General features: G+C 42.3%; 1 protein-coding gene across 1 annotated transcript in view; it reads right to left on the bottom strand.

Annotated features, from left to right (window-relative positions):
- Positions 1-16,066, bottom strand: part of LOC127430926 (transmembrane protein 132C-like) — a 189,391-nt gene extending 173,325 nt beyond the window's left edge. The window contains exons 1-2 of the mRNA XM_051681066.1: positions 15,830-16,066; positions 3,519-3,651 (exon numbers count right to left, since the gene is read on the bottom strand). Of these exons, the coding sequence (XP_051537026.1) occupies positions 3,519-3,651; positions 15,830-16,066 (370 nt within the window). The remainder of the gene's footprint in view (positions 1-3,518; positions 3,652-15,829) is intronic.
- Positions 16,067-16,286: the final 220 nt, after the last annotated feature.

The following is a 16,286-nucleotide window of genomic DNA, read 5'->3' as shown; positions in this document are numbered from 1 at the left end:
ATTCAACACATCCTGCCCCGGCACGGCTCAAGACCCTGCACACCGTCTGCTTGTCGCTAAGGGCGTCCTCCTGCAGCAACATTACCGGCTCCTCCGCAGCCCGCCTCCGTGGCTCGGCCCCGGCGTGGAGCCCACCGCAGGAAGCAGATGCCACCTGTCTCATGGCCAGCCGCCAAGAACCCGAGGAAGGCTTCGAAGCGCCCCTGAGACGGGCGACCCAGGGATGAGGAGACCTGCTACTCTGGAGCTGGTGGACAGACCACTCCATCCCCAGGTGAAGGGCCAGGAGGAGAATCTTTTGTCCCATTTTATTTTGCTGCATGCCCAAGAGGCTGCGGTACCCAAAAGTTTAACAAAAGAGCGATTCAGTTCGCCAGGCACCCGCCCAGGTTCAGCAGCATCTGCTTCACTTTGGTGAAGGGCGAGAACTACCTTGCATGCGGAGATTGCTACCATTCTACGGAAGGGTGCGATAGAGCCTGTCCCTCCGGCCGAGATGAAGAAGGGGTTTTACAGCCCCTACTTCATCGTACCGAAGAAAGGCGGTGGGTTGCGACCAATCTTGGATCTGCAAGTACTGAACCGGGCTTTGCACAGACTCCCGTTCAAGATGCTGATGCAAAAACACATTCTAACGAGCGTCCGGCATCAAGATTGGTTCGCGGCGGTAGACCTGAAGGACGCGTACTTCCACATCTCGGTTTTACCTAGACACAGACCCTTCCTGCAGTTTGCTTTCGAGGGCCGGCCGTACCAGTATAAGGTCCTCCCCTTCGGCCTGTCCTTGTCCCCTCGCATCTTCACGAAGGTCACAGAGGCAGCCCTTGTCCCGCTAAGGTAAGTGGGCATCCGCATGCTCAACTATCTCGATGACTGGCTAATCCTAGCTCACTCTTGGGATGTGTTGTGTGCGCACAGAGACCTGGTGCTCACGCACCTCAGCCGGCTGGGGCTTCGGGTCAACTGGGAAAAGAGCAAGCTCTCCCCGGTTCAGAGCATCTCTTTTCTCGGCTTGGAGTTGGACTCAATCTCAATGACGGCGTGCCTCACAAACGAGCATGCACAGTCTGTGCTGAACTGTTTGAACGCGTTCAGATGGAGGACAGCGTTTCCACTGAAACTTTTTCAGAGGCTCCTGGGGCATATGGCATCCTCAGCGGTTGCCACAGCGCTCGGGTTGATGCATATGAGACCGCTTCAGCACTGGCTTCAGACTCGAGTCCCAAGATGGGCATGGTGCCGCGTGGTTGTCACGGCGATCTGTCACCACCTCTTCAGCCCTTGGACCGACCTAGCATTTCTATGGGCAGGGGTTCCCCTAGAGCAGGTCTCCAGGTGTGTCATGGTTACAACGGACACCTCCAAGACGGGCTGGGGTGCCGTATGCAATGGGCACGCAGCTGCCGGCTCTTGGACTGGCCTGCGGCTGCATTGGCACATCAACTGCCTCGAGTTGTTGGCAGTACTGCTCGACCTGCGGAGGCTCTGGCCATTGATCCAGGGCAATCATGTGTTGGTCTGGATGGACAACACGGCGACGGTAGCATACATCAATCGCCAAGGCGGCCTACGCTCCCGTTGCATGTCACAACTTGCCCGCCGTCTCCTCCTCTGGAGTCAGCAGTGCCTCAAGTCGCTGCAAGCCACTCACATCCCGTGCGACCTCAATACCGCAGCGGACATACTGTCACGACAGGTTACGCTCAGGGGAGAGTGGAGACTCCACCCCCAGGTGGTCCAGCTGATTTGGAGTCTAATCAGTCGAGCACAGGTAGACCTGTTTGCTTCCCGGGAATCCTCCCACTGCCCGCTTTGGTACGCCCTGACCGAGGCACCCCTCAGTATAGATGTGCTGGCACACAGCTGGCCCCCGGGACTACGCAGTGAGCCTACTTGCACAGACCCTGTGCAAGGTCAGGGAGCACGAGGAGCAGGTCGTCCTAGTAGCACCCTACTGGCCCACCCAGACGTAGTTCTCAGATCTCACGCTCCCCGCGACAGACCCCCCCCCCCCTGTGAATTCCCCTGAGGAAGGACCTTCTTTCTCAGAGACATGGCACCATCTGGCACCCACGACCAGACCTCTGGAATCTCCACATCTGGCCCTTGGATGGGATGCGGAAGACCTAAGTGGCCTACACCCGCAGAGGTAGACACGATCACTCAGGTTAGGGCTCCCTCTACGAGGCGCCTGTACGCCTTTAAGTGGCGTCTGTTCGCTAAGTGGTGTTCTTCCCGACGCGAAGACCCCCAGAGATGCGCAGTCGGATCTGTGCTTTCCTTCCTGCAGGAGAGGCTGGAGGGGCGGCTGTCCCCCTCCACCTTGAAGGTGTATGTAGCTGCCATTTTGGCACATCACGATGCAGTGGATGGTAAGTATTTGGGGAAGCACGACTTGATCATCTGGTTCCTGAGAGGCGCTAGGAGGTTGAATCCCTCCAGACCATGAATCATCACCTCGTGGGGCCTCTCTGTAGTCCTTCAGGGTCTACGGGGAGCTCCCTTCGAGCCCCTGGAGTCAGTTGAGCTTAGACAGTTGAGTCTTTGAAGACTGCCCTCCTGACTGCGCTCACTTCCATCAAGAGGGTAGGGGACCTGCAGGCATTCTCTGTCAGCAAAATGTGCCTGGAGTTCGGTCCGGGATACTCTCACGTGATCCTGAGACCCCGACCGGGCTATGTGCCCAAGGTTCCCGCGACCCCATTTAGGGATCAGGTGGTGAACCTGCAAGCGCTGCCCTGGGAGGAGGCAGACCCAGCCTTGGCGTTGCTGTGTTGCTGCGTGCTTTACGCATCTATTTGGATCGCACACAGAGCTTTAGGAGCTCCGAGCAGCTCTTTGTCTGCTTTGGCGGACAGCGGAAAGGGAGCGCTGTCTCCAAACAGAGGATCTCCCATTGGGTCATTGACGCCATCATGATGGCATCTCACGCTCAGGATGTGCCGCCCCCTGTGGGGCTACAAGCCCACTCTACTAGGAGTGTGGCGGCCTCCTGGGCCCTGACCAATGGCGCCTCTTTGGCAGACATATGCAGAGCAGCGGGCTGGGCAATACACAATACCTTTGCGAGGTTCTACAATCTCTGGGTTGAGCCGGTCTTGTCCCGTATATTGTCAGGTACGAGCAGGTGAGTTCTGGGACAGCTGGCCGGGTGTACCGCTTGCGCATAGCGCCTTTCCCCTCCCCTGAGGTGAAGACGTGCGCTTTTGACTCTCAGACGTGTTCACAAGTTGTGATCCCTGAATGACTTTCCTCCTTAGCCCTGTGGCAGACGAGTTTGCGCAGAATCTTGCTGCCGGCCCAGTACATGTGCTAACTAAGCCCTGGGGTAAACCTTGGAATATGATGACCAGATTTTTTCCAATTTGTCCGGTAAAACACCTTGGCCAGCACCAACATTTCTTAACGGAAACTCTGTCACCAGCATATGTTGTGTTTAGAATACTGTTCTCCAGCATGAGATGCAGGTGTGCTGGTGTCCCATCAAGGCTTCTAAAAAGCTTAGCCAGCAACGCTACCTTGAACGGCCAGCTTTAACAGCATGGCGATTGCTGGTCCACCAGCTAGACCAGCATCAAACCAGCAAATCCAGTCTGGATCAGCACATAAAGATTGTTTTAGCTGGTCTTTCACGCAGAGAACAAAGTCAGCCTGTGAAATGTGGGAAAATTTATAAAATACTTAAATATTTGATTGGCCAAAAGGCCTGAGAAGGGAACTTTGGGAGAATAATTCTGGGAAATATGGAATGATATTTGGATATGAAAAAAGTATCATTTCAATGATTAATGTGTGGGAGAAGATCATTCTTCATTTTTGGTGAAACAATGGTAACTTTCTGATTTTATATTTTCAAAAGACAGGATTTTCTTTTAAAGTAACCATATTCTTCATAGTAGACTTTCCCTTGAGGATACATGAATTAAGATTGAACTCTGAAGTGACATTATCTTGATAAGTCAAATTATGCACACACTGAAAAGCCTTAAATGTTTTTTGTTGTTTTTTTCTTTGTGGTCACACTTGCAGTGAATATACACTATATCCTTTATGCATTTAATGAGAGTTTGATGGTTTAGCTGTGATTTGAATAACAAGTAACTGAAATATGTGCTGACAACAGCTCACAAGTGGATGGTAAGTGGTGATAGGAGAGCTGTTGTCTATTTTAGGATATGCTCTGCCACGGAAAGCTGTCCCATGTTCAGAAAAATTTAACAAGAGTGAGGTTCGGGTCCATCATAATTGGATTGCCCATGGGCTACCAATTGCCTTTTTAAAAATCTGTATACTCTTCTTGTTACTGAAGTAGGAGTTGCATGGGATAGTCGCCAACTGCTGAGCTGATAGATAACATTAATAATGGTAATCGTTCAGAGTGCCCACACTGCATACATTAAGCAAGCAGCAGCACCCCACACATCCTTCATTCAGCCACCTAATAGAAAGGCAATCAATAAGCCAAATCATATCTTAGCCATCTTGAAAAATGAGAGAAAATGAGCCTTTATGACCGCACAGAGATCTGCACACAATATCTTATAAGGATATGAGCAATATATATCCAGATGGGGTTTCCTAAAATATGATATGAATTTGTTAAGGCATCAATATACTTCTTATGAAAAAGAAGAACATTTCGGTGGTTCGTAACAGCTCGATGGGATGAACTTTTAGGAAAAGTTATATTCAACAGCAAAACACCTTCAAAACACCTTCACCTTCATGCTATTGGTTCACGTCATCGGTCCATGTGACCTGGAGCTCCACCTACCTTGAGGTCGACAGCAAGTTCTTTTTATGTTGTTTAGTGAGTCAAAATCTATCAACATGAACACATCAGCGTGTAGAGTTATTAGCAACCTGGTGCAACTTACCAACATCTGTACGATCATTCGCTTAGAGATGTTTTCCAAGACCATGTCATGCAATTTATTTTTGTTTAATTAGTCTACTAAAGGAATAAAATCACCACAAATACTCTCAAGTGCCCATTAACTCATGTGCCATCTTCAGCTAAAGCCATTCACACATCTGTCTAAAGTAAGACATGCCCATGATCATTATTTTGTCTTTATTCTGAACATAATTATTTTTATACACTTATCTTTGCAATAGTATCAGTGTCATTATAAATCACAATAGCAGTGTGTAACCGGCGCATATTATGGCCATATATCGCGTGTTAGTGCATTAGCGTCATGAATTCAGAATATAAAACAAGACGAATTAAACATTTTCTACTGCATATATATTACTTTAAATCATCATTGAGTGATTAAAATGGCTTCTTTTACTGACCTCATGTGAAGTCTACTCATAGAATGAGATATACCGTTCGAAAAGAGTATACGGTTGCTTGGCTGTTTAGAACTTTTTACCTCTGAACGAAGAATGAAAAGGAACTTCTCCAGAAGTATATTGATGCCTTTACAGTTCTCATAGATTATATTAGTGGTTTATCCAATTGGTTTTGCTTCAGGAACCAGATTTTACATTGGAAATCAAGTAGCGACCCAACATAGTAGGCCTATCAACATTTATCAAACAAAAGTTTCCTTTCATTCAAACATGAAATTCATTAATATTGCAATGAACGGCATAGGCTCAATGACATATAAGTTATGAACATGTCATAAGCTGAATAGGAAAATCAAAATTTTGTAAATGCATAAACAACAGCAAATGTGTGATTTAACAGCCTAACAAATGAAAATGCTGGGCCAAACTTTGTATTAGTATTAGCCATATTACTAAGTGACTGATGAATTTGCACCAAAATAGCTTCAAAATAAATGCAGCGTTTGAATGGATGTACAAACTTTCTTCTATTAATTTTTACTATCCTAACTATGCATGATTATATTCCTTGTGGCATTTTTTTCCTGCTGTCCATGTCCTTTTTGATGGCCAAATATATAGTTCCACCCAAAACTGACGCCATTGGTTGAGCCAATGTTGCCGTGTCGGGCTGGATGGGATGCTCAAACAAACATAGCAATGTCTTGAACGTGCCAGAGGGACACAGTTTTTAATTTGGGGGGAAATCAGCCAACCAATGGCTAATGTGTAGTTGTCTCTGCATATTAAGTTGGGATACAAGAACAAATTTTAGCATCCAAAAAATTACATACTTCAGCTTCAAAATAGACAATTACAAAAAAAAAAAAAAAATCTGCTTTTTAGCTCACTATTTTCCACTGGATATTAACAATCATCCTTTGAGCTAAAAAAAAAAAAAAAGTCATTTTGATGATTTCAGAAAAAGACCAAGTTGCACTAGCAACCTTAGTGCTACATGAAATTGCTTGCAGATACAGAATAAATTAACCTCAATTGCTCTGTTGACATCGTTGTGTGTGCTTGTTGTGATCAATCAAGCTCCAAAAATAATTGCTTTCTGGGAGTTTTGAGAAATCCATCTTCCCTCTTTTCCCCAGTCAAACACAGCACATGAAACGTTACTATATTCTATTATGATAATTAGTAGCGGATTTAGGCATGGGCGACATGGGTAGCCACCCGGGGTGGCATCTTACCGGGGGCGGCATGGGGCGCTTGCCGGGGGCGGCAAGGACACCCACTTTCAGCACCTCCACCACCCCTGGCCCACTAACAAATTGTGCTGAAGGGGGCATTCGCCCAGTGTGCTATACAAGCTAGAACCGCCACAGATGTTAATGTTGAGAATTTTGTGAGACCCACTAATGGAGGTAAACTCTTAGAAGGCATTTGTCATGCCTTGCTGCAGAAATGGCTTCCACAATCTGCTCAGAATCATTTTATTGAAACATAAGCAATTGTGCAACAGGGCCTGCTATGGTCTTATGCCTCCAGAGAGACATCTACACAAAGACGAGGGCTCTAAAGTAGAGTAGAGGCCAAAAACATAAGTACAGGATGTACTTTTTTTGATTACATTATAGCTATCTATTACTCGAGCTTGAGTCTATTGTGGTGAGGGGTAGAACTGGAAAAAATAACTGACTCAGAGAGACTGGTGGTTCACTGGATTTGGCCAAGGCTGGTATGGGAAAAGGAGAAAGAAATCTGCTGATTTGAGCACCACAGAATAATTGCTTTACTACCCACACATCAGAAAGGCTGAGCAAGGTTATTATACTGTAGTTTTGAAAACTTCACTAGTATTTTTTTTTTTTTATTTGGTTTTCAGTTTCAGTTTAGCTTAAGTTAGTTTTATTGGTGCATGAATAGTTGCAATTTTTTGGACTGAAATAACAATAGAAAACTGAATGATATCAGCACACAATTTCTCCCCAATACTTATTAGGCATACAATATTTGGTGATAAAACAACACTATTTAAACAGCGAAAATAGTCAAACATGACCTGCAAATGTGAAGGGTCAGTTAATGTGTATCAAGCTGTAAGGAGAGTGTTATAAGGGACAGTTGGCCCGGGGATTCCCATTTGATCTCCCGGCTTCAATACACATCCCGTCCCAGGAAATAAGCGATCACCCTCAAATGATTCAACTGCCGGTCGGGGAGGGGGTCTCCCTTGATAAATTCGCCACTTAAATATGGGAAAATGGGTGCCCTGACAACAAGTTTCTTTGCAAAGCCTGAATCCATGGTTTTCAAAATAATTCATCCATGAATCCAAAGAATCCAAATTTATAATCCCACATTGACACTTTTAGGAACTTGGTTTGAATTAGCCACTCATTCCTAACGTTGAGAGTCTATGCAGTGGTGCAGTTTTTCCAAAACCAGGAACACAACAATGTCTGAGGACCTAACTTTACTCTTTTTGCTGGTTAAAAGCAAACTACAGTTGCAATAGTACCACTTTCAGTGTTGCAGTATCCCATTCGCTTTCTCTCTGTGTCAAATCACTGCGACGATTACGTATGTTGTGGAGGCGGGGACTATGTAAAAGACACTACATTGTGACATCACAATGTAGCAGATTACAAAACGATAAATGCTCTTTTTGGATTGGAGAGGAAACTTTAAGTTCAAAAACTTACAGTATGTTTTTATAGTACAATGACCTCTTATATGTTAATATATCAAGGACAATTTGATTCCTCATGACCCCTTTAATGTGTATATTGTTTTCGTTGTGTGGCTATACTTTTGAAACAATGTGTATTTTAACGTTTATGGATTGGCCCCATTCACTTCCATTGCAAGCACCTTACTTTAAGCATGATTTTATTTTTTTAGATGGAAATAACTCGAAATAATTTTTTGTGGTAATCAACTTAATAAATGCTGATGATTGAGCTTAACTTTTATTAACCCTGGAACATTCCTTTAACAAAATATTTTGTCTCTACTTCTTTTCGTCTTTGATATAGTTTTAGTTAATAATAATAACCTTGAGGAATAACTTTTTTCAAGGTAACAAGCTTTGATGATTGCTTTCGTTAAGCTTTTCCAGTCATTCTGACACTCTCCCAATCACTAGCACTCTTTTGAAAACTTGCTAATCTCAGCTCGACTGTAGTCCTTGACTAAAACATCCAGTCAAATGCTGAGCCTGGCATTGATGAATTATGAGAGAGGGTGCTTAAAATGGAAGCAAGCCCCTTGTCATGAATAAAGGACAACCTGAAGAGTGATGTAATGTTATGCAGGTATGCTCTCATTTAGAGACATACCTCCAGGGATCACATTTCCAAGACAAATGAAAAATAAGCGAGAACAGAGGCTGGTGGGAAGAAGTCAAATGAAAATATGAGTGATGGCTCGGATTATCAGATTCCAAGGCCTTCAACAATAAAACATGACAACCACAAACCAGCATGAAAATATGTGAGCTTCTTTTAAACATGCATATTATGGTTTCATTCATCCTTTTGTGGTATTTAAGATCCTTTGCATGTTTGTTTACTTTTTAGGCAAATTGTCATAAAAACAATCCCTTGGATATGACCCATTTGTAATGACTAGGCTGGGTTTTGATGTTGAGCTTGAATGGAGAGTTGAACTTGCTTCACTGTGTGTCAAGGCTTAATGGCTTTAAAGGGATAGTTCACCCAGAAATTAAAATTATCTCACCATTTACTCACCCTCATACCATCCCAGATGTGTATGACTTTCTTTCTTCTGCAGAAGACAATTGAAGTTTTTTAGAAGAATATCTCAGCTCTGTAGGTCCATACAATGCAAGTGAATGGTGATCAGCACTTTAAAGCTACAAAAAGCACTGAAAGTCATAGTAAAAGTAAAACATACAACTCCAGTGGTTAAATTTAATGTCTGCTGAAGCGATATGATTGCTTTGGGTAAGAAAAAGTTCAATATTTAAGTCCTTTTCACTATAATTGTTTACTTCCGGTCGATCTCCAATGGGCTTTCAGGAGAGGCCCGAGTACACACAGCCTCTTGTGTGACGTAGGCGTGTTGGCATGTTCACGCAAGAACAAAAGACGCAATACAACCGGAAGTGCAGCTTGGTTATTTACAACAGAATGCTGTTCACAAGCTTCATTGCTTTTGCTTTCATTTCAGCATGACAACGCACTTACGTCACATGAGAGGCTGTGTGTACTAGGTCCTCTCATGAACGCGCATTGGAGAGTGACCTGAAGTAAACAATGACAGACATGACTATAAACCACAAAAATCTAATTTTGAATTCATGGGGTTGTAAAAGCTAAAAGTTATTCCACAGAAATCAGGATACAAATTAAACCGACATCTAAAAAACACAAAGTACTGTATAATGAATCTCTCCTCTGTGATGGCTAGACTCCAGTTCGTGGGCATAAGTATGAGGGGGAGAGACTGAATCTTCGAAACGACACTGTTGCTGTATTAAATAATGGCTTTGAATGCATTCAGAATGCACTGTGGATATTTAGCACCAATAAAACCGCCGCTCTGATTTATGCATGGCAAGATAGCATTTAATTGCATTGAACATTTTTTGATCACATGGGGAAATCACATGGGTTTTTAGAGTGTCTAATTGAAAATGCTTTAATCATGATCACCATTCCCAGCATGCAAGCCAAGTTTAATCCAAATTCAATCTATACTAAGTTATTCTAAGTAGTTTTTTGTATGCAAAGGGGTGAACTTCATTTAATTGGCTTTATTTAAACCTAGTAAGTGCAGAACAGGTGCTGGCCAGTAAAGCTTAGTTCAAGAAAAACAAACCATGACCTCAGTTTTTATCCTCAGGGCCTCCATCAGGCTCATTTTATTGCTCCAGGATCATGGCTGTGCAGCCCAAGTTCACAAAACATCAGCTACCAAATAATGCAGCATAATGTAGGGCTGCACAATTAATCGAAAAACTAATTGCGATTACGATTACGGCTCTCACGATTATGTAATCGTGAAAAATGACGATTACAGCATTCAGTTTAAGCCTACTTCTGTTGCCTTAATGTTTTCTATTTAGAACGTGTTTTTGCAGCAGTTGAGTTTCTAACCAATCCCAGACGTGTGCGTTGAGCAATGAAACAGCAATGGCCAATCAAAGACGCAGTAAGCCAACAGTACAGTCCTATCAGTAATGACAACTAATCCTTATGTGCAAGTTTTAAATAGTCTGACATCCAGATACTTGCTTTACAGTATATTTAATCTCGGTTTGTGATGGCACACGGAAATTAGTGCTAAAGAAACATCACCTGACACTCGAAAAAAGGCTGTAGAACAAAGGTGAGCAAATTTGAATTATTTCAATTTGTTATTTTCACCCCGTTTTATTTATCATAGGTAAACAACCCGCAAACGAGAAATGCAACAAAACTAAAATGATCCCTGACCGTTATAATCAAGGTACAGACAGGGTCTAAATAAGTGATTTATTGTGTTGTTTAAACAGCTGTATTTATTATGAGAGCATTTGTGAGTGCAGAACAGAAGAGTCTGAATATTGATGGGTTGCTTGATTTTTGTGTACAACTTAAAAAAACAAAAAAAACAAAGAATACCAGTTGTATTGATGTATTAAACAAGCTACAAAGTAGTGTTTGTTAAATATGATTTAACAATGATCTTATGCGAACAAGATCACAATACGGGATTTTTAATGCAGTAAATCAGCTGTTCAGTTTGACAACTGAATATGTCAAATATTATTATTTACTGTATGTGGACCAATAATTTAAGCAGTAAAGACACATATTGCATGTCTGACTGTAGTTTTTTATTTTTACGCCACATTGTTCAGGCTTTGGAAGTGTGTTAGATGTGTGAAGATGTGTATACATCAACCTGTTACATAACACACAGGCATATTGACTGAAGTTGCAAGCATGGGTGCCTGCTTAGTGACATCACAGTAATTTAATCTATTAATCGTCATTAATAATCACGATTACAATATCAAGGGCAATAATCGACAATTATTATTTTTGTCATAATCATGCAGCCCTAGCATAATGTATACATGCACATATGACACATTATTTAGTTTAAAGCAAAACTTATTCATACAGATGTCAGCTAACCAATTAGGAAAGCTTGCAAAAGGTGCATCAAATCAAGTTGAATTAAATTGCATTTCTGCAATTGGAGATCTGTTTGACTATTCTGTAAGCAATGCTGTGGTTGGGTACTTCTATATCTCTAATGCTCAAGAGTGGGGTAACGCAGTTTTTAGGCAGTCAGAAGAAAAAGTAAAAAAAAAAAAAAAAGAGTAAACGCAACAGTACAATGGCGAGGCTAATGGTCGCAAATATTAACCTCCTGAGACCCCCACGTGACTGCTGTGTGCATTTTCCATTTCCCTTTTTGATTTGTAACTAATAGCACCTAATAAACAAGCAAAACAAATATCAAATAGTTTTCCTAAAAATCAATGTCCACATATGTGGACAGTGGGACTAAGTTGTGAAATTTAAGTAAAACCAAGCTATAGAAAGTCAGCTTTTTTTCATCAAATTGTTTATGTTTCCAGGGGTGTGGGTTATTCAAGTTTTTTTCTAAAAGCTGAATTAATAATTCTGATTAAAATTAATGGCCAGCATCATCAAATCAATACCAACCATGTTAAAATAAAATATTGCATTATAAAATTCAGAATCTATGTACTGATTATCATTGTCCCATGTCTGCCAAACATGTTGAGTGGTCCAAACATCATCTGCAGCCTGAAACTGAACTGTTGACCAGATTTCAGGAGTAATTGCACATAGCTGCAAAGAAAGCTATTGGATGCACCCTTGCTCCCTATTTAGTGAATGACTTGCTCCCTATTTAGTGACTGGACTCCCGAGAACCTTCAGTGTGCTGTCTGTCTGCACTGGTCTCAGAACAGTTTGAAATGCACCTTATTTTAATCCTATCTCCATATAAAGCCTCTGAAAGCAAAATTTTTCAGCTTTTGCATGAATACATTGATTCTTAATGTGAAAATGCAAAGTAAATATATAGGAATGCATTTACTAATGTTAATGTATAGAACCGTATTGTACAGTGATAACAAAACAAAATATAACGAAATTTTTATTAAAATGAATCGAAATGACCCACAGATGTGTTAATGTTGAAGAATATTCAAAATAACGTACATGTTTTTTTCAACTTTTGAGGGAATGCGGTCCTAATTTCCACATAGGTGGACTTCATTTTTATCAGCGTGCTGACACAAGAAAAATGAATGGATTTTTTAAAGCAGCATATCAAACGAAACTAGAGACGCTAGAGACTGAAACAGGCTTCAATCAAGAAACTTAAAGAGGTTTCTTACCAGAGGCACTTTTGTTGGCACTCTGCCAGTAGTAGCACTTCATGGAAATCAACATCATGCTGTTATGTCACGTGACGCAATGCGCCAGAAGTTTAACACTTAAATGATAGCATAGAGTGTTGTGAACAGTATTCAGCCAGTTTTAATTAATTTAAATTATGCGTTGTGTATAGCGAAGTCTAAATACAACGTCCACACATGTGGACGCGGGGGTCGCACGAGGTTAATGTATTGAAACATTGTTTTGTTTGGACCTTGAACTTTTTATTCTAGGTTAAATACAAGCTAAACTCAATCAACCGCTTTTGAGGCATAATGTTAATTATTTTAGCATTGTACACATATACATATATACATACAGTACATACACCGTATATATATACATATATATATATATATATATATATATATATATATATATATATATATATATATATATATATATATATATATATATATATATATATATATATATATATATATATATATATATATATATACAGCTCTGGAAAAAATTAAGAGACCACTCAAAATGTTTCTTAAATCAGCATCACTACATGCATGGCAGCCATTCCATTCCAGTGTCTGTTGAATTCCTGCTTGAATTTTTGAGCCAGGAGTGGCATTAAATCACCCAAAAGCAATGTGAAAGACAGATGGAAAGCATGCAAAGACACATGAAAGCTGTGATTAAAAATCAGGGTTATTCCACCAAATATTGATTTATTAAATCTTCCTAAGTTAAAACATTAGTATTGTGTTGTTTATAAATGAATATGAACTTGTTTTCTTTGCATTATTCATGGTCTGAAAACACGGCATCTTTTTGTTATTTTTACCAGTTGTCATTTTCTGCAAAAAAATGCTCAATGCTCAATATACAGGTGCATCTCAATAAATTAGAATGTCGTGGAAAAGTTCATTTATTTCAGAAATTCAACTCAAATTGTGAAACTCGTGTATTAAATAAATTCAATGCACACAGACTGAAGTAGTTTAAGTCTTTGGTTCTTTTAATTGTGATGATTTTGGCTCATATTTAACAAAAACCCACCAATTCACTATCTCAAAAAATTAGAATACATCATAAGACCAATAAAAAAAACATTTTTAGTGAATTGTTGGCCTTCTGGAAAGTATGTTCATTTACTGTATATGTACTCAATACTTGGTAGGGGCTCCTTTTGCTTTAATTACTGCCTCAATTCGGCTTGGCATGGAGGTGATCAGTTTGTGGCACTGCTGAGGTGGTATGGAAGCCCAGGTTTCTTTGACAGTGGCCTTCACCTCATCTGCATTTTTTGGTCTCTTGTTTCTCATTTTCCTCTTGACAATACCCCATAGATTCTCTATGGGGTTCAGGTCTGGTGAGTTTGCTGGCCAGTCAAGCACACCAACACCATGGTCATTTAACCAACTTTTGGTGCTTTTGGCAGTGTGGGCAGGTGCCAAATCCTGCTGGAAAATGAAATCAGCATCTTTAAAAAGCTGGTCAGCAGAAGGAAGCATGAAGTGCTCCAAAATTTCTTGGTAAACAGGTGCAGTGACTTTGGTTTTCAAAAAACACAATGGACCAACACCAGCAGATGACATTGCACCCCAAATCATCACAGACTGTGGAAACTTAACACTGGACTTCAAGCAACTTGGGCTATGAGCTTCTCCACCCTTCCTCCAGACTCTAGGACCTTGATTTCCAAATGAAATACAAAACTTGCTCTCATCTGAAAAGAGGACTTTGGACCACTGGGCAACAGTCCAGTTCTTCTTCTCCTTAGCCCAGGTAAGACGCCTCTGACGTTGTCTGTGGTTCAGGAGTGGCTTAACAAGAGGAATACGACAACTGTAGCCAAATTCCTTGACACTGTTCCTTGTCTGTGTGTGGTGGCTCTTGATGCCTTGACCCCAGCCTCAGTCCATTCCTTGTGAAGTTCACCCAAATTCTTGAATCGATTTTGCTTGACAATCATAAGGCTGCGGTTCTCTCGGTTGGTTGTGCATCTTTTTCTTCCACACTTTTTCCTTCCACTCAACTTTCTGTTAACATGCTTGGATACAGCAATCTGTGAACAGCCAGCTTCTTTGGCAATGAATGTTTGTGGCTTACCCTCCTTGTGAAGGGTGTCAATGATTGTCTTCTGGACAACTGTCAGATCAGCAGTCTTCCCCATGATTGTGTAGCCTAGTGAACCAAACTGAGAGACCATTTTGAAGGCTCAGGAAAACTTTGCAGGTGTTTTGAGTTGATTAGCTGATTGGCATGTCACCATATTCTAATTTTTTGAGATAGTGAATTGGTGGGTTTTTGTTAAATGTGAGCCAAAATCGTCACAATTAAAAGAACCAAAGACTTAAACTACTTCAGTCTGTGTGCATTGAATTTATTTAATACACGAGTTTCACAATTTGAGTTGAATTACTGAAATAAATGAACTTTTCCACGACATTCTAATTTATTGAGATGCACCTGTATTTATTTGGAATTTGGGAGAAATGTTGTCAGTAGTTTATAGAATAAATAGTAAATCCAGAGAATAGAGAATAGTAAATCAAGAGAAACTAAACATTTAGAATGGTCTCTTAATTTTTTCAGAGCTGTTTATATACAGTTGTGGCAGACAAGCCTCTCGTTCGTCAGTAAAGGAGGAAAAGGAACTGGACTGACACTTAACAAGACTTTAATTACAACTTAAAACACTGAACTGGAACATAACAACATCACGACACACACACACACAGCTCTGTGTGTGTTTCTCTCTCTCTCAAGCACTCCCGACTCCTCCTCTTATCTCTCTCCCGCTGATTGGGCCGCTCAGCACCAGGCGGGCACACTCACAGCCTGGCCACGCCCTCCTCCTTGTCACATACCCCCACCGCCCGATTCAGGCCAGGGAAAGCTCCGGACTAACTTACCCCCCCCCCCCCTTCCTTCCTGGAGGGGAGGAGTTGCGCCATCGGCCATGTCGTCGGCTGGTTTTCCCAGCCTCCTGGGTAGGATGAGGAGAGGGGAGGGGAAATGGGGGCGGGAGAGACAGAGAGAGAGAAGGAGAGAGAGAGAGGATAAAAAAACTCCCGGCCATGCCACCATTTGGTCCTCGGCCAGCTGGGTAACTGTCCTCCATGACACCGGGCGATGACACTGGACCTCACCTCCTGGTGGATGGCAGCTAGCTCCTCCACCTCCCGGCAGACATCAGCGGCTGCTCCACCTCCCAGCGGATGGCGGCGAGCTCCCCTGCCCCCTGGTGGACAGTAATGGCTCCTCCGCCCTCTAGCAACTGGAAGCAGCTCCTCCACTCCCTGGCGGATGACAGCGGCTCCTTCGTCTCCTGGCGGACAGCAGCGGGCTCCTCCACCTTCAGGCGCACTGCTCCAGTACCACCACATCAAACATCCTTGGCATCGCGAACCTCCGTAAGCGGCGAGGGCTCTCTGACAGCGTGTTTTCCTCCAGTCCCGGGTTTCGGCACCAGTGTGGTAGACAAGCCTCTCGTTCGTCGGAAAAGGAGGAAGTAGGAAATGGATTGACACTTAACAAGACTTTAATAGACTTTACACTGAACTGGAACATAACAATATGACGACACAAACACACAGCTCCGTGTGT

This window comes from Myxocyprinus asiaticus, chromosome 40, assembly GCF_019703515.2.
Source record: "Myxocyprinus asiaticus isolate MX2 ecotype Aquarium Trade chromosome 40, UBuf_Myxa_2, whole genome shotgun sequence".
NCBI lineage: Eukaryota > Metazoa > Chordata > Actinopteri > Cypriniformes > Catostomidae > Myxocyprinus > Myxocyprinus asiaticus.
This window is presented reverse-complemented; position numbering and strand designations above follow the sequence as displayed.